We start from the raw sequence: 25,188 nt of genomic DNA, 5'->3' as shown, positions 1-25,188 counted from the left end.
TACCCTTCACTGAGTTTCCCCTAATGTTAAAACCCTACAGAACCATGGTACCTTTGGCAACACTAAGAAACTAACGTTGGCATATGGCCAGTAACAATACTCCAGACTTTACCCAGATTTCACCAGTTTTTCCACTAATGTCCTTTTCACATTCCAGAATCCAATCCAGGATCCCACACTTAGTACAGGAGAATTTTTAAGGAATGACCATCTTTTTATGAGGTTTTGGGCCATTTTAGTAACTGCCACCTCTCTGGGTGGATGTCAGAAGGAATTTCCCACTCCTCACCTGATTCTAAATTCTCCTTGGACAAAGGACTATTTGCGTCTCTGTTCAGATGAAAATCCATAAATATCTATAGCAGTATCCTCTTATGAGCTGTGTTTATGCCTGTTTTTCATCTATAGTCATTTGTTTATTTAAATGGTTTAGTTTATTGCTGTCGGTTAGCTCTTCAACAAATATTGGGCATCTGCTCTGGACATATGAGCGAGTACAGTGAGGAGGAGGAGCTGGGGCCAAAGGCAACGAGACACGGAGACAGACAGTACCTGGGGCCTGGGTTCAAATCCCAGCACCGCCAATGACTAGCGATGTGGCCTTGGGAAAATTACTTAACCTCTCTATCTGTAAAAATGAGGATTATACTACTAATAATATCATACGAAATGTTAAAATAATAATAAAAATATTATTACTAATAACTGCTGACAGTGTCATTGTCAGGATTAAATAACATGGGGCCAACCCTCAGAATAAACGGTACCCGATACATGATGTGCAAGCAATAGCATGTAGCTATCACCATTTTTAAAGAATCTGTCCCTGTCCTCAAGTTGCTCACAACCTCAGTGACTTGGATTATTTTCCTTCCATGTGTGACATTTTTCTGAAAGTTCTTTCAGAAAGGGGTCTGGGGTTTAGCATGTTAAGAAATGATTCTCCTTTATAGGTTCCTTAAGAGTTCTGCCCCATGCATCACACGGAAAGTTAAGATCGTTTATCTAGGAGGAGAGAGCCACCTCCATGCTGGGAACCACAAAGGACAGAGAACTCCCTCCAAGCTGAGGGGCCACTGATGTCTGTCCACAATCCAGGGACGTTGCTCTTCCTCCAGGCCTGGCTCAGCTGTCCCTGTCCAGACCTGGCAGGCAGCTGGGCTGCTTACAGTTTCCTTCTTGAATGGTAGAAGCCGGGGGATGAGGGCTAGGACTACAAAAGGTTCTCCGGCTCCTAGCAACTTGCCTCTTTGGCAAGGTCTAAGTGTGTTTAATTTAAACTTTCCTAAAATATACTCCTGGCTTGGGGGGGGTGGTGGTGCAAATCTTGAGAACTACATTCTGAAAGTTTTCAAAATCTGGGAGAGTTGTGGGCTGGGCTGTTCCTACCAGTTAGGACAAAATGCATTTGGGCCCCATTGCCCCTTCCTCCTTACCCTAGCAGGGGGCCCTAATGGAAGGGGACGTGGAAGAGGAGAACCTTTCAACGTGGAGGAGGGCAGTGTGAGCTGGGGGTGCTTCATGACCCACTGGGGAGACGGGAAGCAGCCTTCCCAGAACTTAGAAATGAGGAAGTTAGCACTGCCGTGACAGAGAGATGGGCAAATGTGCTTCTCGACGCTGTAGGATTCCCTGGCCCAGAGAGTAAAATAAGGTGGCCTGGGTGTGTCCTAAGAGACAGAGCCCTGACTTTTTGCTAATTAATAAGCGTACACTAATCAATTGTATTGCACTCTGCATGGAGAAAGAATAAACAGAAAGCAGATGGCCAACCAAAATGGCAGGGAAAGTCACAAAGAAGCAGGAAGTTCTCAGTACTCATCCGGCCCTATGGGTGGAGACTCTGGGGAATGAACCTCCCTCTCACCGGGACGGGTGCACCACAGGGCAGTGGTGGTTTCTCAGGCCACCGTCAGTGATCCTTCAACACCAACCACTTTACTTTGATGACGTGATCACCAAGCAGCATTCTGGTGACTGCTTGGGATTTCTGGATCTTCTGGTGTCAACTTTACGAGGAGTGCAGGCGCTAGCAGGAAGGTCCCACTCCCACTTTTCACAGAATCTAAGAATGGATAATTGTATAGTCTGGTTTGTATATCAGTCTCTTGTGAGTTCACTTAGACTTAGCCCTCCAAAGTCTCAGCCACTTGGGCCACTCTCAGCCAAAGTCTCCCCAGGACAGTCCCCAGGTGGTAGATATCAAGCTCGCCCAGGTGAGGTGTCTCACGCTGGGAGGCCTCCAGGTAGGCAGGCACCCAGGTTCCTCTTTTCAAGCTTTTACCTTGAGTAAGGATGGGGAAGTTTCCAGACAGATCGTTTATGCCAGGCAGGGTTACTCTGTCTCTCCCCAAAATAGCTGTCCTGAATCACCTCTCAGCCATGAAGGTCTCCCCAGTATCTTGATTTACACTTCCTGAGATAATTGCCTCCTAATTGGGTGTGCACACTTCAGGGCTGTACAAGGAAATCCATTTGGTGTTGGAAGAATATATAATAAGAGAGGATAATAGAAGTTCTGTGTATGTTAAATTTTTATCGATCCTTTATAATTTTCTTTATTTTGGTGTATCGCGTATGTAGTAGTTCAGTAGACCATGTATATACATGATGAGTGACATCATTCTTTACTAATAGAGACATGTGATCAGAAAAGTGTGAGAGGGACTTCCCTGGTGGCGCAGTGGTTAAGAATCTGCCTGCCAATGCAGGGGACACGGGTTCAAGCCCTGGTCCGGGAAGATCCCACATGCCGCGGAGCAACTAAGCCCGTGCGCCACAACTACTGAGCCTGCGCTCTAGAGCCCGCAAGCCACGACTACTGAGCCCACGTGCCACAACTACTGAAGTCCCATGCCTAGAGCCTGTGCTTCTCAGCAAGAGAAGCCACCGCAGTGAGAAGCCCATGCACCACAACGAAGAGTAGCCCCTGCTCGCTGCAACTAGAGAAAGCCTGTGCGCAGCAACAAAGACCCAATGTAGTCAAAAATTAATTAATTAATTAATTATTAATTTTTAAAAAAAGTGTGAGAGCCACCATCTTGGATAACTCTAGAGAAGAGCCTGGAAAAGATGATGTCAAGGCTGCTTAGAAACACATTTGCCATGGCCTGACCAGAAAACTCCATGCATTATTTCACTAGAACATCTGGTCCCGTGGTGCCCCGACTCCGGCTGTGTGTCAGAATCTTCTAGGAACTCTCCCGTAAGAAGTCCCTGTGTGGGGCTCCGTCCCTCAGTTGCTGAATCAAATATCCAGTAGAAGAGCTCACAAATCAGGGCTTTTGGCCGGCTGTCTGGTGATACTTAAAACAGCCAAGATGGGATGGGCTTCCCTGGTGGCGCAGTGGTTGAGAGTCTGCCTGCCGGTGCGGGGGGTGCGGGTTCGAGCCCTGGTCTGGGGGGATCCCGCGTGCCGCGGAGCAGCTGGGCCCGTGAGCCACAACTGCTGAGCCTGCGCGTCTGGAGCCTGTGCTTCGCAGCGGGAGAGGCCACGATGGTGAGGGGCCCGCGCACCGCGGTGAAGGGTGGTCCCCGCTCGCCGCAGCTGGAGGGAGCCCTCGCACAGAAGCGAAGACCCAACACAGCCATAAATAAATTAATTAATTAATTAATTAATTAAAAAAAAAAAATTTACTTTAAAAAAAAAAAAAAAAAATAGCCAAGATGGGAAACTATCGTGGGGGCCACTGTGGGTCTGAAGCTTGGGGATGGCCCCAGCAGTACGTGGTGGGCTTTGGAGGCACAAAATGGCCTACAGGGTTTAGGCTCTCAGCCTGTGTGGAAAGAGGTGCCTTGGCATTCGTCTGCCCCGTTTCTGCCTCCCGGGAGTGCTGTCCTCTGTTGGGTTTCCATGGTGCCTGGGTTTCCCCTGTGCCTGGTTACTGAGAGGATTCCCTCCCTAAATGGACCCAGGCAGGGTAGGTGGGAGAAGCCCTGCTCTTGGCCCTGGACCTCCATCCTCACAGGGTGGTGGGAGGCTGAGCCTTGGGAAAAGGGCCAGAGAGGCTGTCAGCCACTTGGAGGCTCGGCCAGAGGCGCCGAGAAAGACGGCGTAGCTCTGTGTGGTCCAGGCCAGCCCAAGTGTCCCAGGGCCAGGGGCAGGTTGCGCAATATTAGAGCCAATACCGTACATATTTGCCTGGTCCTGAACGGTGTGTGTTTACCCTTCTGGAACTCCCAGGGGTGGTGGGGGTTAGGTTGATAGGATTTGGGGTCTGGACACCCGGGGCAAATACCACTCACCACATCTGATTAGATTGGGAGAGGTGTAACTAGGACCTCCTTTAATCCTCATTGCAGGCAGAGGATGGCTCTGGGGTGATGCCCCCACGTGACATACCAGAAAGCAGACCCGGGGAGGCCAAGCAACTTGCCCAAGGTCAGTCTGGGGTCAACGCCAGCATCAGCCCCCCTGACTCACGTTCCACACCCACATCCCGGCCCTTGGCGAGTTAGAATGTGTGCTCCTCACAGATGGGGTCCCCATCCTATTTACCTTTCGTTTGAAGCACACTGCCAAGCGCATTTTAGACATTCATTAAATGTTTGTCAGATAAGTGGAAAAACTACCCTCCCAGCACACCTGGCTCGGGGCCCGTTCTGGCCTTAGAGAGGGAGAAGCTGAGGTAGAGCCACCCTCACTCACACCTCCGCCCCTGCCACAAGGACTAAAATCTCTACCATGGGAGAGGAAGTCTGGGTTAAAACCCTCTGTCCCCAAGAAGTGCACACATCCTACAGAAAGCAGAGTAACTGGGAAAGGTGGGAGGGAGCCCTTTCTCTCTCACTCATTCATCATTTGATTGACAGCAATGCAGAGCTCAATAAACACCCATGATCTGACTTACTCTGCGATGGGACCGCTGTCACCACGAAAAGCAGAACACGGGATGCAGCAAAGGCAAGTCACAAAGAAAGCGTGACTGTGTGAAGAATGTATTCCCTTGGACTCCAAAAGTTTGTGGTTGTCTTACTCGAGGTCTTAAAAATACCCAAATACTCTCTTCTGAGTTACAATATATCCTTTATTCTGTTGCCTCAACTCCTTCCCGAAGGAAGGCAACTGTCAAACTCCCCTTCATGTGACTCTTTCCTGTTCCCGTAAACCACCCATTCTTAGGAGCATTTTAACAGTGTCCTGCTGGGGAATGTGTGTGCCCTTTACTACTCACCACTGACTTCATTTTCATGGGCTCAGAAGGTCCTTGTCTTTGGCAAAAGCCCTACATGATCCCACGACACGTTTTTCAGAGGGGCTCTTGCTGACACCCTTGTGTCAGGAGATAAACATACTGATGCAATGTTCCCCCCTTCCTGGGACATTAGCCAGAACACCCAAAAGGGGTAAAAATAATCTTGGGCTCTTGGGTACTGACCTCAGGCCACTCACCTGTATTTATAATCTCTGAAGCACATTTGATGAGCTTTGAGCTTAGAAATGAGAAGCTTGAGAATTTTCAGGAAGATGAAGAAATTTACCTTGAAAAAAACACAGATATGAGTAAGTGATGGACTCCATGTGGCTAGGAATATCAAGGTCACCCTGGACCTGCCATCAGACCCTTGTCCAGGGAAATCAGGGGCAGTTTGGTAGTCAGCTGGTCAGGTGGCAAGTGGTCAGGGTAATCCCCACTCTCCCTAAGGCCATCTCAGCTGAGAGCCTAGAAAAGACCCTGAAAAGCCACCTAGTTTATTCTTCTGCCTCCAGGAGACCCAGCAGCTGTCTGAGAAAGGCAGATGGAAGTTTACATTATTATTTTTATTTTTTTAATTTGTTTTGTTAACGTCTTTATTGGAGTATAATTGCTTTACCATGGTGTGTTAGTTTCTGCTGTATAACAAAGTGAATCAGCTATACGTATACATATATCCCCATATCTTCTCCCTCTTGCGTCTCCCTCCCACCCTCCCTATCCCATCCCTCTAGATGATCACAAAGCACCGAGCTGATCTCCCTGTGCTATGCGGCTGCTTCCCACTAGCTATCTATTTTACATTTGGTAGTGTATATATGTCCATGCCACTCTCTCACTTCGTCCCAGCTTACCCTTCCCACTCCCCGTGTCCTCAAGTCTGTTCTCTACGTCTGCGTCTTTATTCCTGCCCTGCCCCTAGGTTCATCAGTACCGTTTTTTTTTTTAGATTCCATATATATGTGTTAGCATACGGTATTTGTTTTTCTCTTTCTGACTTCACTCTGTATGACGGACTCTAGGTCCATCCACCTCATTACAGATAACTCAATTTCATTCCTTTTTATGGCTGAGTAATATTCCATTGTATATATGTGCCACATCTTTAACCATTTATCTGTCCATGGACACTTAGGTTGCTTCCATGTCCTGGCTATTGTAAATAGGGCTGCAGTGAACATTGTGGTACATATATATATATATTTTAAATTTATTTATTTTATTTATTTTTGGCAGCATTGGGTCTTCTTTCTGTGCATGGGCTTTCTCTAGTTGTGGTGAGCAGGGGCTACTCTTTGTTGTGGTGCACGGTCTTCTCATTGCAGTGGCTTCTCTTGTTGCAGAGCACAGGCTCTAGGAGCATGGGCTTCAGTATTTGGAGCACGTGGGCTCAGTAGTTGTGGCTTGCAGGCTCTAGAGCGCAGGCTCAGTAGTTGTGGCGCACGGGCTTCGTTGCCCCACAGCATGTGGGATCTTCCCGGACCAGGGCTCGAACCCGTGTCCCTGCCAATCCCCTGCATTGGCAGGTGGATTCTTAACCACTGTTCCACCAGGGAAGCCCTCATGTATCTTTTTGAATTATGGTTTTCTCAGGGTATACGCCCAGTAGTGGGATTGCTGGGTCATATGGTAGTTCTATTTTTAGTTTTTTAAGGAGCCTCCATACTGTTCTCCATAGTGGCTGTAACAATTTACATTCCCACCAACAGTTCAGGAGGGTCCTCTTTTCTCCACACCCTCTCCAGCATTTATCGTTTGTAGATTTTTTGATGATGGCCATTCTGACCGTTGTGAGGTGATACCTCATTGTGTTTTTTTTTTTTCAAATAAATTTATTTATATCTTATTTATTTATTTATTTATTTTATTTTTGGCTGTGTTGGGTCTTCATTGCTGCACGCGGGCTTTCTCTAGTTGTGGCGAGCGGGGGCTACTCTTCATTGCGGTGCGCAGGCTTCTCATTGTGGTGGCTTCTCTTGTTGCAGAGCATGGACTCTAGGTGCACTGCCTTCAGTAGTTGTGGCACGTGGGCTCAGTAGTTGTGGCTCACAGGCTCTAGAGCGCAGGCTCAGTAGTTGTGGCGCACGGGTTTAGTTGCTCCGCGGCATGTGGGATCTTCCCAGACCAGGGATCAAACCCGTGTCCCCTGCATTGGCAAGCAGATTCTTAACCACTGTGCCATTGGGGAAGCCCCCTCATTGTGGTTTTGATTTGCATTTCTCTAATGATTAGTAATGTTGAGCATCTTTTCATGTGTTTGTTGGCAATCTGTATGTCTACTCTGGAGAAATGTCTATTTAGGTCTTCTGCCTATTTTTGGATTGGGTTGTTTTTTTGATATTGAGCTGCATGAGCTGCTTGTATATTTTGGAGATTAATCCTTTGTCAGTTGTTTCGTTTGCAAATATTTTCTCCCATTCTGAGGCTTGTCTTTTCGTCTTGTTTATGGTTTCCTTTGCGGTCCAAAACTTTTAAGTTTCATTAGGTCCCATTTGTTTATTATTTTATTTCCATTACTCTAGGAGGTGGGTCAAAAAGGATCTTGCTGCGATTTATGTCATAGAGTGTTCTGCCTATGTTTTCCTCTAAGAGTTTTATAGTGTCTGGCCTTACATTTAGGTCTTTCATCCATTTTTAGTTTATTTTTGTGTATGGTGTTAGGAAGTGTTCTAATTTCATTCTTTTACATGTAGCTGTCCAGTTTTCCCAGCACCACTTATTGAAGAGGCTATGTTTTCTCCATTGTATATTCTTGCCCCTTTTGTCAAAGATAAGGTGACCATATGTGCGTGGGTTTATCTCTGGGCTTTCTATCCTGTACCATTGATCTATATTTCTGTTTTCGTGCCAGTACCATACTGTCTTGATTACTGTAGCTTTGTAGCTTTCTGAAGTCAGGGAGCCTGATTCCTCCAGCTCCGTTTTTCTTTCTCAAGGTTGCTTTGGCTATGCAGGGTCTTTTGTGTTTCCATACAAGTTGTAAAATTTTTTGTTCTACTTCTGTGAAAAATGCCATTGGTAATTTGATAGGGATTGCATTGAATCTGCAGATTGCTTTGGGTAGTATAGTCATTTTCACAATATTGATTCTTCCAATCCAAGAACATGGTATATCTCTCCATCTGTTTGTATCATCTTTGATTTCTTTCATCGGTGTCTTATAGTTTTCTGCATACAGGTCTTCTGCCTCCTTAGGTAGGTTTATTCCTAGGTATTTTATTCTTTTTGTTGCAATGGTCAATGGGAGTGTTTCCTTAATTTCTCTTTCTACATTATTATTTTTAATTAACAGGTACTGAGTACTTACCATGCCAGGCACTGGGCTAACTTTCCATACATTATTTTATTTAATCCTCACAACAACCCTCTGAGGAAGCCACACTATTTTAATTCCATGATACAATGAGAAAACAGAGGCACAGAGGAGACAAGTACTATTCCCAAGCTTGCACAGCTAGTAAGTGGCTGAGCTGGTAATTAATTAAATTCAGATTTGTCTAATTACAACCCTCCCTTCACTTAAACAGAATCCCACACTGCCTCCCACTGTAAAGAACTCCAGGTCTATTGGTGTCGAACTTGAGGACCTGTTGCTGCCATGGAATTCACTGGAAAGCACACGTTCTCCACTCTCTAGATGACTTTCCACAGCTGTCATGAACTGGGAAAATGCGACCCTTGATTATCAGCTTTGGTAGAAATTTTAAAATATGTCTGCAGATTCTTCGACACTTCTCCCTTCAAAAGGCAGAGCCTAATTCGCCTTTTGTCTCTGGGATGTGAACTAGGTTTAGTTATTTGCATCTAATGGAAAGAATATGGTAGAAGTGACGCTGTGAGTTCTGAGGCTAGGTCCGCAAAAGGATGGCTTCCACCTGGTTCTCTCTCGCTCCCTCTCTTTCTGGGGAAAACCAGCCACCATGTTGTGAGGACGCCCAAGCAGCCCGTGGAGAGACCCATGTGGGGGGATTGAGTCCTCCGACCAACAACCAGCACCACTTGCCAGCATGTGTGTGAGCCCCTTGGAAGCTGATCTTCCAGCCCCAGGCTTCAAATGGCTGCAGCCCTGGCCAACCTCTAGATAGCAACCTCATGAGAGATCATGGACCACTGGAAACACAGAACAGCAAGTGGTCAAACGTAAGCAGGGCTTGGAGAATGGGAACAGGGTTTATGAGACGTGAGACTGGAGAGGGAGGGAGGACCAGGTCCTGCAGAGCCTTTCATGGTCACACTAAGGAGTTTGGGTTTTCTTCTGAAAACAGGGATGATAGATTTCAAGCTGGCAAGTGACCTGATCAGATTTGCATGTCTGCATTTCAGAAAGATCATTTTAGCAGCAAGCGTGGAGACTAGATTGAATGAAGGCAAAGCTGGAGGAAGGGAGACCAACTGGGAGGCGGTTTCAGAGTTCCTGGGGAGGATGATGGAGAGGTGACGTAAAGAGCAGCCCTGGTGGTTCAGTGATGGAGAGCAGATGGATTAGAAATTATTAAGGAGTTTGAGTCAGATGACCTTTGTTACCGGCTGGATGGGACATCAAAGATGACCCCAAGGTTTCATGGTAGATCTCAATGTGTGGTAGTGCCATTCACCAAGAGAATGATCACATGGAGAAGGAAGAGCGTTGTGGGGAGGGGGGGATCTAGTAGTTTTGGACACAAGAGATGTCCCAAGGCAGTGAGATATTTACGTCTGGACCTCAGCAAGGAGGTCCCAGTCAGAGCATGGAGCCATTGGAGTTGGTGAGATTGTCCAGGGAGGCTGTGGACACTGGGAGAAAAAGAGGGTTCTGAAAATTACCTTGTAATGAAGGGAAAGGTAGAGGAAGTGGAGACATCAAAGGAGATTGAGAAAGAGTAGCCAGGGCAGTCGGAGTGAACCACAAGGAAGTGGTTTCCTGGAAGCTCACAATGGGTAGAATTTTAAAAAGGTTTAAATGCTACAATAAATTTAAGGCAAAATAAGACCACACTTAGCAACAGGGAGCTCACTTAAGAGAAGCTGCAGGAGACAGGAGACAGCAAGTGCAGACCACATTGAAGAGACTTGACTGCAAAAGGAAGCAGACTGATAGAACAGTAGTTGGCAAGGGCTGCGGAATGGAGATAACGTCTCTCAACTTAATTGTAGGGCTCATAGAGGTTTTGGGGTACAGTTGTTTTTAAAATTGAAAAGACTTAAAAATGCCTCTATGCAATGGAGAAAGAGCCCATAGAGACGGTGGTTGGGTGACAATTAATGGAGTAAAGTCTCTACAGACATTGAACCAGCACAATACTGATGTCCTTGTCTTAAACCACAGATTGAAACACGAGCTGCAGAATCCAACACGTACCTGTTATTACTTGTCTTATTGGCCTCGGGAGAATCAATGCGCAAAGCTAAGAGGATACAGCTTCAGGCAAGAGGCTATTCATCCAATCCACAAGCCAACGGGGATAATGGAGATCCCCAGCCAAAAATATTTAGTAACAGAACACTTAAATACAAACTAAGTGTAACCAAGTAATTTATCCCATTTAATGGGATATCTGTTTTTCATCACAAAGAGAAAACGTTGTGTCCTTGGCTTAGTGACTTGTTGAACTCGGGCGTTTTTCTTACAAAGCAAGCCTAACACGGGAAAGGCACATATTTCAGTAAATTAATTTCAACCAGGACTGTCTCCTAGGAAATGAAGGCTTGTGATGAGAAGCGTGTTGATTCACTGTTCTTTGTGTCTTCCAGAGACCAGACAAGAGAAAATGGGCATCAACCACTGGGCTATACGAAGGCATCAACCACTGGGCTTCTTCACTGCCATGGGATGAAACACCAGCCTGGTGGACCACAGAACCTCCATCCATCCAGGTGCCCCAGAAGACAGGGGTCGGCAATCACATTTGGATGGGGCTGTTCATGATTTGTGCACCAGCAGGAAAGGGGCTGAAGGAGGATTTTTTTTTTTTTTGCAGCGAACAGAGGGTTTATTTGCAAGGCAGCCAAGCAAGGAGACAGGAGAACACATCTCAAATCCACCTCCCCAAGGCAAGAAGCTTGGGGTATTTATACAGGATAACCAATAAGGAAGCAGGGCGGTCTGAGGACTGGGGAGTGCGCAGAAAGATGATTAGAAAAAGGCACAAAAATCCTCGTTCCGCGCAAGCGTCGGAAATTTTTAAAGAACCCAGCCAACTCCTCTTGGATTCTGTGACCAGATGTGGGACACTTAGGACCCCAACCATATAAGGCTCCTTTTTAGGTCCTAGATGATACAGAATGCATATGATCAGATGTACCATTCTTGGGGACATTTCTTTGGCACCACCCCAGCTGCCATGCTCTTATCTGGGTCTACAAGTTGGCAGAGGTGGTTGCCAGCATGGTGGGGACTCAGAGGTAGGTCTCGTGTACCCCTAACTCCTCCATCTCCCCCCAAGCCCCTCCTCCCCTGGCCCGCTATATAGACGAAAATGCCTATATTAGAGCTACTCCTTTGGGTTAAAACCCTCCATCCCCAAGAGCCCTGCTGAAGGGCACATGCACTTAGCCTTAATAAAGGGTTCAGCCTGCAAGGAGGAAGAGCTCACCAGGCAGATGTAGGGCCATCAGGTGGGCATTCCAGGCAGAGAGGCAGTGTGTGCAAAGGCACAGGAGGCATGAACTTCAGGATGGATTCGGGGGAACTGTGCATTTCTCCGTATAAATGGAGCACGGGGTGCTTGTGGTTGGATGGGAATGACAATACGTACCATATGAAGGAGTTTGGAACCACGCCCAAGGGCAGTAATGAGCCATTAAAAAGTCACACGTAGAAGAGAAACATAGCCCAATTTTGCTCAAGAAAGACCACTCTGGCGGCAATACAGAGGATGCATTGCCAGGGGCAGGAATGAGGAAGGGAGACCAAATAGGAGGCTTTTGCAAAGGTCTGCATGAGAAACCCCAAGGGGCTGAAGAAGAACAATGACAATGGATTGAGGAGAAGGAGAAAGCTTGGAGTGACCTTCAGAGGAAGAACTGACAAGACTTGAAGTCTGGCTGGAGGCTGCAGTGAGGCAGGAGATAGAAGCTAGGAGGGCGCCCAGGTTTCCGGCTTGGGTGCCTGGTAGATGGATGATGGCGTCATTCACTGTGGGGTGAACAGGAGGAAGAGGGGGTGTGGATGGGAGGACAAGGAACCACTGTGAGCTAAGGTGATTCTGGCCATTTCTGTGGAGCTGGCCACGACTGGAGTTGTAGAAGCAACAGCAGGTGAAGGTCATTTCATCCAAGATGAAAAGACACAGCACATTCTCTGGTCCTGGTGGGAGAAAAGGTGGCTCTAGGAACTAGGAAGCACCTGGAGAAACCAGCACACAGGTCAGCCAGCCATGGACAACCAAGCAGCGAGGTCCAGAGCAATTGTTCCAGCCCTGGCCACGGATTACAATCACTGCCCGGGTACCACCTCCAGAATTTCGGATGAAATCCTCTGGGGTATGAGCCACCACGATGTTTCTAATGCACAGCCAGTTGTGAGAACCGCTGGTGTGTGGGCACAGAGCTTCACAAACATTATTGTGCACCCAGTGCCCAGGAATCCTGTTGCAATGAAGATTCTGATTCTGCAGGTCCGGGGCGGGGCCTGGGAACCTGAATTCAGAACAAGCACTCAGGAGACCACACCTGAGCTTCTCCTTAGACTCCCTAAGCCACATCTGAGATCAATGAAACCCAAATCTCGTGCAAGAAGAATTTTTCAAGATACCCAGGTGATCCCAACAGCAACCAAGATGGAGAACCAGTGATGTAGTCTCTGGAAGACTGCACGCAGGGTAAGCACCAGGGATCCAGCTGGAGCGAGTCTGCACCCCATCCTAGGGAAGGCCATCCTGCTTCATTCTGCCTGGTTCATGAGAACCTTCCAGGGCCCAGGAGTGTGGGTCACAAGCATTTACTGAGTAAGTTTCTGCAGAGCCTGCCGTATGCTTGGGCTGGCCGCCAGGATGAATAAAACACAGGGCTTATAGTGACAGCACACAGGCTTTAAACAAACACTTGCAATAAAACATTGCGGGGGTCATAGCAGAAGTCGGTACAGGATCTGGGAAGGACACAGAGGAGGGTGTGACCATCTCTACTTTGTGGGGTGGGCGTCCACGTGGATAAGATGGCAGAGGGAGGCGGTTCCAACCTGAGGAGGGTCCAAAGCAAGGTACTAACGCGTGAAAAGCCCACAGTCCTGCAGGCATGGGGGCTGGAGGCAGTAAGTGTTTGGGGGCAGCTGCACGATGCTGCGGTTACAGGTGCTGGTGTCGCCCGATGGGACCGAGATCTGGCCCCCACTGACTAACTCTGTGACTTCAGACCAATCCTCAGCATCCTCGCCAATAAAAGAAACACAATGGTAGCGCCTACCTCATGGGCTTGTTGGGAAGATGAGATGAGTTCATACGCACAGAGCGCTTAGAAGAGTAGGTATGTAGGAGGCACTCAGTAAATGTCAGCCGGCCATTGGAGGCGGAGGTGTCCAGCCAGGAGCTGCGGCCGGGACCGCAGCGGGGCAGCGTGGCTGGAGAGGAGAGGATGTGCGGAAGGGAGGGGCGGGGTGGGGGAGGCAGGGCGGGAGGCCGCGCTTGCAGTGGGCGTGGTCAGGGGTCATTTTGGGCATCCGCTCTCAGCTGCGTGTGGCAGGACCGGAGCGGACATCACCAGTAGCATACAGGCCACCGCTTAGAGCGTCTCCACGCTCTCGGTTTTCCTGCCCTTTCTACAAACATCTTCCCCTCCCAGGCACACTCAGGTCTGGGCGGAGAGTGCCCTTCAATTATTGACAAATATTGACATTCTTCTCTAAAAATAAGCCTTTTTGCTCTCACGAAACCACAAATGCCAGGTTATTTCTATAACATGGCAAAAACGGAATGCCCGGCAACCCCTTGGAGAAGAGAGTGGGCGGTGCCTGGCTGGTGGGCGGTGCCTGGCTGGTGGGCGCCCAGGGCTGCTGGCCCTGCGTCCAGGCAGGAAGACCTCCCGCCTCCTCTGGGATCTTGCTCATCCTTCCAACTGTCTGCTATCTCCCTGCCCCTCCCCCGAACTTCTTTGGCAGATGTCTTCCTCACATGCTACCATCTAAAGGAGCTTTAGGACTCCGGCTTGAGCAGTCCCTCTGCACCCCCCAAATTCTGGGCCTTAAGGAATAAAGGGCCTTCTCCCACAAGGTCTCAGCATCACCTCCTGACTCGAACCCCCATCACAGCTTTGGGTTAATAGCAATCGCATGCTTTCCTCCTCTAAAAGACGCTTCCTTAGTCTCCCCTCCCTCCTGCTGATGGTGGTAAATCCAAGCCCATAGCTTTGCTCTCCCTGGGCTCGTCCATGACCGAAAGCACCTGCATCCCCAGGGTTTGTGCACATCACAGCCGGCTGACATGAAGTCACTGAGCTGATTATGGGTTTCTCTACATAGTTCGAAAACCCAGAGAGAAGGAGGCTTATAGTGTAAGCCTGGATTTAGGTACTGAACCAGAACAAGGAGAAGTTTCTTTTTGGGGGGTAGGGGGGATAATATGGCACACTTACTTCTGCCATGACATGACACCGAGGAGGAGTTTCTTACTTGCTTCTTCTCGTTCAAAAGATCCTACTCACAGCTCAGCGTCTCCATCTCAAGGGATCTGGCCCAGGTTCACTCTGAGCCAGAGAATCTGGTGGGCGGCAGGGGAGGGGACAGGGTCCTCCACAGCTGCTGAGCTCAGAGAGGAAAGAGGGTGGGTGGGATGGTCCTCACCGTTACACAAAGCAGCATGGGTCCTCGGATGATCCACCAGATATTCTTATTCCTGTTGGTTCCCCAGCACCTATGGCAAAGAGCGAGCAGTAAAAGAAGACTTGCGTTTGAGACAAGGCTGAAGGTAAAGGGCCTGTGCCCTCGGAAGAAGGATGCTCACGCTCAAGGCTCACTTGGGAGGGGGGAGGGGGAGGGGGAGGGGGAGTGGGGAGGGAGGGCCCAAATCCCTTCCTATTTGGTTGATACTGTGGGCTTTTTTTTTTTTTTTAACCAGAAAAGTGGTCTTCGTGCTAATAGCTTGGTGTGTATCCTTCCACATTTTTCTCCGTGTTCATACAAACATGAATTCTTAATTCTACAGGCACACCTCATTTTACTGTGCTTCACTTTATTGCACTTCGCAGATATTGCGTTTTTTTTTACAAATTGAAGGTTTGTGCAACCCTGCGTCGGGCAAGTCTGTAGGCACTCTCTTCCAAAGGCATTTGCTCACTTCGTGTCTCTGTGTCACATTTTGGTTAATTCTTGCAATATTTTAAAGCTTTTCATTGTTATTATATTTGTTATGGCGATCTGTGATCAGTGATCTTTGATGTTACTATGGTAATTGTTCTGGGGTGCCATGATCTGTGCCCATATGAGATGGTGAACTTAATAAATGTGTGTGTTCTGACTGCTCCACCAACCGGCCGTTCCCCTATCTCTGCCCCTCTCCTCAGGCCTCCCTAATTCCCCGAGACACAGAAATATTGAAATTAGGCCAATTAGTAACCCTACAAAGGCCTCTAAGTGTTCAAGTGAAAGGAGGAGTGACACATCCCTCATTTTAAATCAAATGTTAGAAATGATTAAGCTTAGTGAGGAAGGCATGTCGAAAGCCGAGATTGGCTGAAAGCTAGGGTTCTTGCAGCAAACAGTTCTTGAATATTTTTAGCTCACTGTTGGGAGAAACTGCTCAGAAAAAAAAAAGATTCCTTTCAAAAATATGACTGCTCATTGACAATGCACTGGTGACCCAAGAGCTCTGATGGAGAGGTACAATGAGATTAATGTTGTTTTCATGCCTGCTAACACAACATTCATTCTGTAGCCCATGGATCAAGGAGTAATTGTTACTTTCAAGTCTTCCTATTTAACAAATACATTTTGTAAGGCTATAGCTGCTGTAGATGTTGACTCCTCTGATGGATCTGGGTAAAGTAAGTTGAAAACCTTCAGGAAAAGATTCACCATTCTAGACGCTATTAAGAACATTCAAGATTCATGGGAAGAGGTCAAAAAGAAACATTAACAGGACTGTGGAAGAAGTTGATTGCAACCTTGATGGATGACTTTGAGGGGTTCAAGACTTCAATGGATGAACTAACTGCAAATGTGGTGGAAATAGCAAGAGAGCTAGAATTAGAACTGGATCCTGAAGGTGTGACTGAATTGCTGCCATCTTCTCATCATAAAACTAAACCGATGAGGAGTTGCTTCTTATGGATGAGCAAAGGAAGTGGTTTTCTGAGATGGAATCTACTCCTGGCAAAGACGTTGTGAAGATTGTTGGAAAGACAACAAAGGATTTAGAAGATTACATAAAATAAGTTGATAAAGCAGCAGCAGGGTTTGAAAGGATTGACTCCAAGCTTGAAAGAAGTTCTTCTGTGGATAAGATGCTATCAAATAGCGTGCATGCTACAGAGAAATTGTTCATAAAAGGAAAAATAGATGTGGCAAACGTCGTCATTTTGTCTTATTTTAAGAAATTGCTGCAGACATTCCAACCTGCAGCAACCACCGCTCTGATCAGTCAGCAACCATCCAGACCCTCCACCAGCAGAAAGATTACGACTCACTGAAGCCTCAGATGACGGTTAGCATTTTTTTTAGCAATAAAGTATTTTTAATCAAGATTTTTTTTAAGACATAATGCTACAGCACACTTAATAGTATACAGTAGCCCACGGATCAAGGAGTAATTGCTACTTTCAAGTCTTACTATTTAACAAATAGTTAACAAATATTTAACAAATACACGGTATAGTGTAAACATAGCTTTCACATGTACTGGGAAACCAAAACATTCACGTGACTCGCTTTATTGAGATATTCACTTTATTGTGGTGGCCTGAACTGAACCCACAATATCTCCAAGGTATGTCTGTGTAGGGGATTTTTGGTGGTAACTATTTGGAGGGAAAGAAATGGAATTACTGACACACATTATGCAGCAACAAGCTTAACAACACGCTGTTGAGGTTTAGTCCCTAAAAGCCAAAAGGTACAGAACTAACTTGTTTTTTCAGTAGTTTTATAATAGTCCACTATATAGGTATGCCACAATTTGTTTGATGATTCCCCTGTTGATGGATGTTCAGGGATTTTTTTTGTTTGATTGGGTTTTGCCTTTTTTCGCCCACTGTGAATGCAATAACCATTCTTGTACCTATATTTGTATATACCCAGGGTCGCTGCTAACCTAAGCAGCCAATTTTTGTACTAATTTGTGCTAATTTTGTGTTTATTTGCATGTGTAACTAAATTAATAGACTAGTTTCTACAAGAAAGGTATTTGATTCTTTTATCTACATACTTAAGTATATTCTAGATGGCCAAAATGGAAGGGAGTGGATATTCTCTTTGGGAAAATAGTATATTTCCTTATATTGGGGCCTATCTGGGAATGGCGAGCTCATGGAAATGTAAAAAGAGGTGAATTACCTACCCTGTGTTCTCCAGCTGAGCACGGGCGACGCTCCAGGGTACCACGAAGAGCACCGGGAAGGCTGGGAGAAAACACGGAAATGCAGTCAAGGGCTGGCTGGCCACACTTGCCTACTGCCTACACTACCCTGATGGGCCAAGCACAGCTGGTTGAAACTTATAAAAACCCAAACATCATAGAACTGGGGACAGTGAGAGCTGGAGAGGCCTACAGTGGCCCAGGGCCGTTGATTGAGAAACCAGGAAGCAGAGAGGAGGACAGACTTGCCACATGCCACAGAGCAGCTTAGAGTAAATCCAAAGACAATTATCAAACCTCGTGAATCACTGGCCAAAGTTATGCCCTCTGAATGCCGCAGCCTCAACTTCCCCAAGAGTTTGCGGCAACAGGGGTTCCAGACCTCATCTTGGAGACTTAGTTGGCACATGGACTGAATGTTTGTGTCGCCTCCAAATTCATATGTTGAAGCCCTAACCCCCAACGTGATGACATTTGGAGATGAGACCTTTGGAGGTAATTAGGTTTAGATGAGGTGTGTGTAGGGGGTGGTCATCGTGATAGGATAAGTGTCCATATAAGAGGAGACCAGAGAGCTCTCTTTCTCTCTCTCGCTCTCTCTCCCCCCGCCATGATGTGAGGCTACAGCAAGAAGGCAGCTGTCTGCAAGCCAGGAAGGGGACCTTCATCAGAACTCAACCATCCTGGCACTGTGATCTCACAGTTCCCAGCCTCCAGAAATAAACATCTGTGTTTCAAGCCACAGAGACTATGGTATTTTGTTATGGCAGCCCTAGTAGATGAATACAGTTGGGGACAGAGTAGGAGGAATGTCATCTGAGTCTACCAAAACCTTCCCAAGTTTCGAACGTGTGCATTGGGTCTACAGCACTTATGTCTACATGCGTGTACACGTGTGCATGGGAGTGCGTGCACACTCACACACACACAGCCCTCTTTTCAGAGTCTCTTGTGATTGAGGGGTTATCTGTCCCAAAAACCTCCCTCCCGTTGGTCCCTAACTCCAACCAAAAGCTCTATTGGGCTCCCACTTTCTGATAGGTCCCCAGGAGAAGAGGCTGGGGGTTCAGGGTCACTCACCCCAACCCACCAGCAGGTATCTGGGCCACAGCCGCCTTTCCGAAAGCACGATGGGCTCCAGGAGCGTGTGGAGGTAAAGGCCTTCAACCAGCAGCCAGGAGTAATTGGCACCCACGAAGTAGTGCAGGAGAACTTGGGCCGAGCGGCAGGAAGTGGACGCCTGCAGGGGGCAGAGCACGTGGGGGTGAGTCCAGGCTCCCCCAGCATCCGGGCCCCCCGGTGGAGAAGGGCCCCCACGTGCACAGCCCCTCCCTCCGAGCTCCCCTCTCTCCCAAACCCTTGCTGACCATCTCAGAGAGGTTGGCAACAATATAAAAATATGGGGGCTTCATGTAGGTTTTAAAGCCCAGCTTCTTGACATCCTAGACAGTTTTAGACAAAGACAAGGAGAATTCATCATCAGCAATTTCCATAAAGAAAGCACTGCAAAAATTTTTTTAAAGTTAAAAAAAGAAAGCACTGAAAGGTATGTCTTCTCAGTTCAATTAAGCAAGGTACCAATAATTTAAAAATCTTCATATGACTAGAAGTGAGGACATAGACTTCTAAATAATTCATGAATCAAAAAAGAAATGATAATAGAAATTAGAAATTATTCCTGAACTGAATGTATGGAGAATACTGCATATCAAAACTTGGGGCGTGGGCTTCCCTGGTGGCGCAGTGGTTGAGAATTCGCCTGCCAATTCAGGGGACACGGGTTCGAGCCCTGGTCTGGGAAGATCCCACATGCTGCGGAGCAACTGGGCCCGTGAGCCACAACTACTGAGCCTGTGCGTCTGGAGCCTGTGCTCTGCAACAAGAGAGGCCGCGATAGTGAGAGGCTCGCGCACCGCGATGAAGAGTGGCCCTCACTTGCCGCAACTAGAGAAAGCCCTCGCACAGAAACGAAGACCCAACACAGCAAAAATAAATAAATAAATTAATTAATTAAAAAAAAAAACATAAGTGTGAGCTACTAATAATAACTACCATCCTGTAGGAAAATCCAAATGAATGTCTCCATTATTTAAAAAAAAAAAACAAAAAACAACTTGGGGCATGCAGCTAGGATGAATTTTACAACTAGAATGAAATTTACAAACTCAAATGCATTTATTAAGAAAGAAAAAGGCTGAAAGTCACTTACCTTAAATATGTCAAAAATGTTAGAAAAGGAACAGCAAAATAAAGCCAAAGAAAGTATGTGGGAGGAAATAATAAAGATAATAGCAGAAATCAATGAAATAGAGGACATAAAATAAAGAGAATCAACAATGCCAAAAGTTTGTTCTTTGAAAAGTCCAGTAAAATTGAGAAACTTTAGCAAGGATTATCAAGGGGGGAGAAAAGAGAGTGAGGGTACAAATAATATCAGGAACGAAAAAAGGAATACCACAATAGATGTAACAGACCTTAAAAAGATCTTAAGGGAATATAAACAATATGCCAATAAATTTGAAAAGCTAGATGAAGTAGACAAATTCCTAGAAAAACATATTACTACAGCTGACACCAGAAGAAACAGAAAATCTCAATGTAATAGTCCTAATTAATCCATAATTAAAAGCCTTGCAATAAAGAAAACTCTGGGCCCAAATGGCTTCACTAGGGTAATCTATCAAACATTTAAGGAAGAAATAATACCCATCTTAAACAAATTCTTCCAGAGAAGTGAGAAAGAGATAATTTGTCTTGAGAAGTCAGCATAAACTTTATGCTGATAAAGGCAGTACCTGATAAAACCTGATAAAGGCAGTACAAACATACCTCGTATATTGTACTTTGCCTTATTGGGCTGCTCAGATACTGTGTTTTTTACAAACTGAAGGTTTGTGGCAACCCCATGTTGTCAGATGATGGTTAGCATTTTTTAGCAATGAAGTATTTTTAAATTAAGGTATGTACATTATTTTTTTAGATACAATGCTATTGCACACTTAACAGACTATAGTATAGTGTACGCATAACTTTTACATGCACTGGGAAACCAAAAAATTCATGTGAGTTGCCTTATTGAGATATTTGCTTTACTATAGTGGTCCGGAACCAAACCACAGTATCTCCAAGGTATGCCCGTACAAGAAAAGAAAATTACTCCTGAATGTAGATGAGGAACTGCTAAACAAAACACAGTGTTAGCAAACAGTCCAGCAGGAGGGGAGAGAGATTACTATATCAGGACCTAGTTGGATTTCTTCCAGGAGTGCAAGGTAGTTTGATAGGTTACTGCATTCATTATTAACAGGATAAAGGAAAAACCATCTCAACAGATGTAGAAATGCTTTACTGCTGTAAAACACAGTAATCATTGTAAAAGGTTGATCTGGTCCATTTCTTTTGTCTACAGGTGAAGAAATTTTCCACCCATTTGGTATACAGCAGCCTCTCAGTGAAATTTTCCGCTACTGATTTCCTTTACCTGCCCCATTCTCGGGAGGTTGAGTTTTTTTTTAAAGTTAGGTGATGCATCTCTAACCAGAGAGACTGACACCCTTTTATCTCTCTCTTCTCCTCCTCAGCCTCACCTCCTTGCAGTTCCCAGTATTGATGCATCAGGTCGAGGCCAACGGTAAGGAAGGACATACCTCTGACATGTAGGACATCCACTCTTTCTCACTGTCGGGCCTCTTAGAGTAAGAGTTGTAGAAGATGACGTCTTTCACCAGCACAGCCAGGGCTCTCAGGATGAAAGAGGCAAACAAGTTCATGTGGATATAGTTGCGTGTGCAGTGGAGTTTTCTGTGCAAGGAGAAAACCGAGTGTCTTCCCTCAGAAAAGAATGGCTCAGACCAACAGGTGTGTGCCTGAAACCTGTGTATCTGTCACTGAAGGGCACAGGTTCAGAGTGTAGTCTCCAGAGCTGGATAGCTGGCGTAAAGGATCTTTCCTCTCTGTGCCTCATTTTCCTCATGTGTAAGATGGAGAGAATAACAGCTATCATCTATAGAATGCTCAACATGCCAGGCTATGTTCCAAGCTATTTGTCTGTGGGTACTTATGGGTATCCTTACTCCTTACAGCTCCCAACATTACAAATGGGGGAATTGAGGCAGAAAGCTTAAGTCCAAAGTCCCAGAGCAGCAAGTGGCAGAGCTGAGATTTAGACCCAGAAACTCTGAGGTCAATATATGGCTCTCCGAGACTCTACTCCCTGTAAGAACAAGGGCACTCACCACAAAGGGCTGCAGGAGGATTCAACCAGTTAATGGGTGAAAAGTGCTCACACAGTACCTGGCACTTAAGTGCCTGGAAAATATCAGCTCTCGTGACCTCCCTCACCCAGCTGGAGCCTCCTGTGCCGGCTGATGTAAAACGGCATCCGCGGTCTCTCTAGCGAAAGGACCTTTTCCATCACTGTGCTCTCAGAGCCCTGCCTATGCCCCTGTGCAGCATATGTCCGTCCAGTCCTGCCTTGCTTTAGAGCTACTATTACTTTTTTAGTTTCCAAAAAGATTTGGGCGGGTCTTTGTGTTTTACCATTTATGCACCCTTCTCCCTAGACTGGGCCCAGAGCCAGAGACAAAATGGACACATGGTCGACCCAGGCTCTGCTAAAGTTACTTCCTCCAGGGCCAGGCAGTTATTTTCTCCTGGCCTGGTTCTGGGACTTTGGGAAGGCGAGTGGAGGAGGGCACAGATAGCAGAGGGCACAGGCTGCGGAATTCTCTCCTATTGTTCGATCATTGTTCTCCCAGTGGGGTAAGTGGTCATGACTCTGCTCTCCGCTCTAGGACCTCAAGAACACCATGGGATTGAGGGGTCAGGTGGGGCCAGCCCTGGGCCTCGCAGAGCCCAGGTGGGAGCTGCTCTGGAATTAGCATCCAGGTCTCCAGGGTCCCCATCCAGGTCTCCACATCTGCGTTGAATGCTCATTCTGCCACACTACACTCCGTGATGTTCCTGAATGGACCAAGACCAGGAGACAGCCTTGGAGGGCTCCCTAAGGGGTCTATAAATATCTCACTCCGGTCGTTTCTAAAAACGTGATTTCGTAAAATGCGTTCAGGATTTGGATTCTGAAAGACAGTAGAAGGGAGTGAAAATGCTCAGGCTCTGGACCGCCCGGTGTGATCCTGGCTCCATCACTTGCCAGCTGTGTGATTGTGAGCAAGTCACGTCATCTCTCCATATTTCAGTTAACTCACTTATAAAATGGGGTAATAATAAGGCTAATCTCCTAGGATTAGAGTTCATCTTAATTCTGATTAGAAAGAGACTTAAATGACTTGATGCATGTAATGTGCTTAGAACGGTGCCTGGCACCAAGGAAGCACTCAAATGACTGATGGCTAATTGGAGTCTGAGGGCCCTGGATTAAAACCCCAGCTCTCCCACTCACTAATTCGTTTTGGGGAAGTTTCTTAATCTCAACCATAAAAATAATGCATCTGGTAGAGTTGTGGTGAGAAGGGGCTGTGGTAGTAATGGGTGTAACTAGGAATTTAGACCAGGGCTGGGCAGAGGTCATCTAATCCAAAAGAGGCAAAAGCAGAGTTAGGAGTCCCAGATTCCAGTCCTAGCTGTGCTTTGCGACCTGGGGTGACTCAGTGTCTTTCTCTGGACCTCTGAGATCCCTTTCCTTTGCCTACAAAATGGGATGGATCTCTCGGATCCCTTCCAGCTCTGAGGAGCCATGAAATCATCCAGCCCAGTCTCCTGCCTTCTAAAGGGAGCCAACGAGCACGTGCCTGGGTACCTGTCTGAACACGTGACAGCAGAAGTTCCACTCACCGAAGAAACAAGAGGAGGGTGAGAGCCAGGAAGAGGGAGACGATGGAGAGGGAGTACCCCACAGTGTACAACAGCTGCAAGGTCGACAGCAAGGCGCGGTGTTCCACCTGAACGCAGAGAAAGAGCAGGTGTGACCGCCAAGCCAGGCAGCTATGGTGTCCAACCCCCTCTCCATGCCTCGAACCCTAGTAGACCTGTTTACACCACAGCTCTCTGGCACATCTCAGAGTTCGAGGAACCTTCATGAGTGAAGAGCCCACTGGGGGTCTCACCTCCATGGCTGGTCCCACTGCCCAGCAGTGATGCACTGAGATTCACAATATCATAGGAGCATCATGCCCAGGACAAGAGGACATCTTGGGAATGAGGACAGGTTCTTTGCCCCCAAGCGTGCTGTCCCTAGAGCATCGGGGTCCCTGTCTCTGGAAGACAGGGCCGGGTTTCCATCGGGATGTCTCCTTCCTAAAGTAACTTTTCATAGATGATCTCTTTAACAAAGACCCACTTAAACACTGGAATATTTTCCCTGAGTCCCAGGATACCCTGATTGTGAACAGAGGTTAGTTTACTGGCAATTCTGTTATTAAGTGTGATTTTCCAAAGGAAATCCCATCTTCTCACTCAATCCACTGTGCATATAGCCATCAAGATTATGTTTCTGAATAAATTTTTGCACAAGAACCCACAGTAAATACGTATTACCTGCTAGGTTATGCTAAACTTCTCGACATAACTCTTTCATCAGCTTTACTGAAGTATAATCGGGGTACAATCAGCTGCACATATTTAAAGTATAAACCTTGGTGAATTTGGACATGAATATATCTGTGATTTCATCACCACATTCAAGATCATGAACATTTCCATCACCTCCGGAAAGTTTCCTGTGACCCTTTGTAATTCATCCCCTCTCACTATCCCTTGCCTTTAGAGAGTAGTTTGCATTTTCTAAAATGTTATATAAATGGAATCTTATAATATTCTATTTTTTGTCAGGCTTATTTCCCTCAGAATAATTAGAGATTCATCCATGTCATAGCATGTACCAATAGTTCATTCCTTGGCTATTGTCAAAAAGGCAAGAAATAACAAGTGTTGGTGAGAATGTGGAGAAAAGTAAGCCCTCCTACACCGTTGATGGGAATGCAAACTGGTGCAGTCATTATGGAAAACAGTATGGAGATTCCTTCCAAAAATTAAGACTAGAACTACCATTTGATCCAGCTATCCTACTTCTTGATATTGATACAAAGAATACAAAAACACTAATTCAAAAAGATATATACACTCTTATGTTCATTACTTACAACAGCCAAGATATGGAAACACCCAAAGTGCCCAGCAACAGTTGAGTGGCTAAAGAAGATATGGTAAATATATACAAGAATACTACTCGGCCATAAAAAAGATGAAATCTTGCCATTTGCAAAAACATGGATGAAACTTGAGGGTATTGTGGTGAGTAAAATAAGTCAGACAGAGAAAGACAAATACTGTATGATTTCACTCATACGTGGAATATAAAAAAATGAACAAAAACAAAAAACAAAATAAATGATCAAACCAAACAAAAACAAACACATATATACAGAGTAGTGGTTACCAGAGGGGGAAGGGCAGGGGGACAGTGAAAAGAGTAAAGGGGATCAACTATATGGCAGTGGATGGAAAGTAAATTTTTGGTAGTGAGCACACTGTAGGGTATACAGAAGTAGCAA

The 25,188-nt window shown here is 46.3% G+C and overlaps 1 protein-coding gene across 1 annotated transcript in view; it reads right to left on the bottom strand.

Annotated features, from left to right (window-relative positions):
* GLP2R (glucagon like peptide 2 receptor) overlaps positions 1-25,188 on the bottom strand; it is a 46,736-nt gene that overhangs the window by 8,148 nt on the left and 13,400 nt on the right. The window contains exons 5-10 of the mRNA XM_036835443.1: positions 23,471-23,577; positions 21,325-21,478; positions 18,758-18,917; positions 17,660-17,720; positions 14,950-15,019; positions 5,393-5,481 (exon numbers count right to left, since the gene is read on the bottom strand). Coding sequence (XP_036691338.1) covers positions 5,393-5,481; positions 14,950-15,019; positions 17,660-17,720; positions 18,758-18,917; positions 21,325-21,478; positions 23,471-23,577 — 641 coding nt within the window. The remainder of the gene's footprint in view (positions 1-5,392; positions 5,482-14,949; positions 15,020-17,659; positions 17,721-18,757; positions 18,918-21,324; positions 21,479-23,470; positions 23,578-25,188) is intronic.

Source organism: Balaenoptera musculus, chromosome 20, assembly GCF_009873245.2.
Source record: "Balaenoptera musculus isolate JJ_BM4_2016_0621 chromosome 20, mBalMus1.pri.v3, whole genome shotgun sequence".
NCBI classification, from domain to species: domain Eukaryota; kingdom Metazoa; phylum Chordata; class Mammalia; order Artiodactyla; family Balaenopteridae; genus Balaenoptera; species Balaenoptera musculus.
This window is presented reverse-complemented; position numbering and strand designations above follow the sequence as displayed.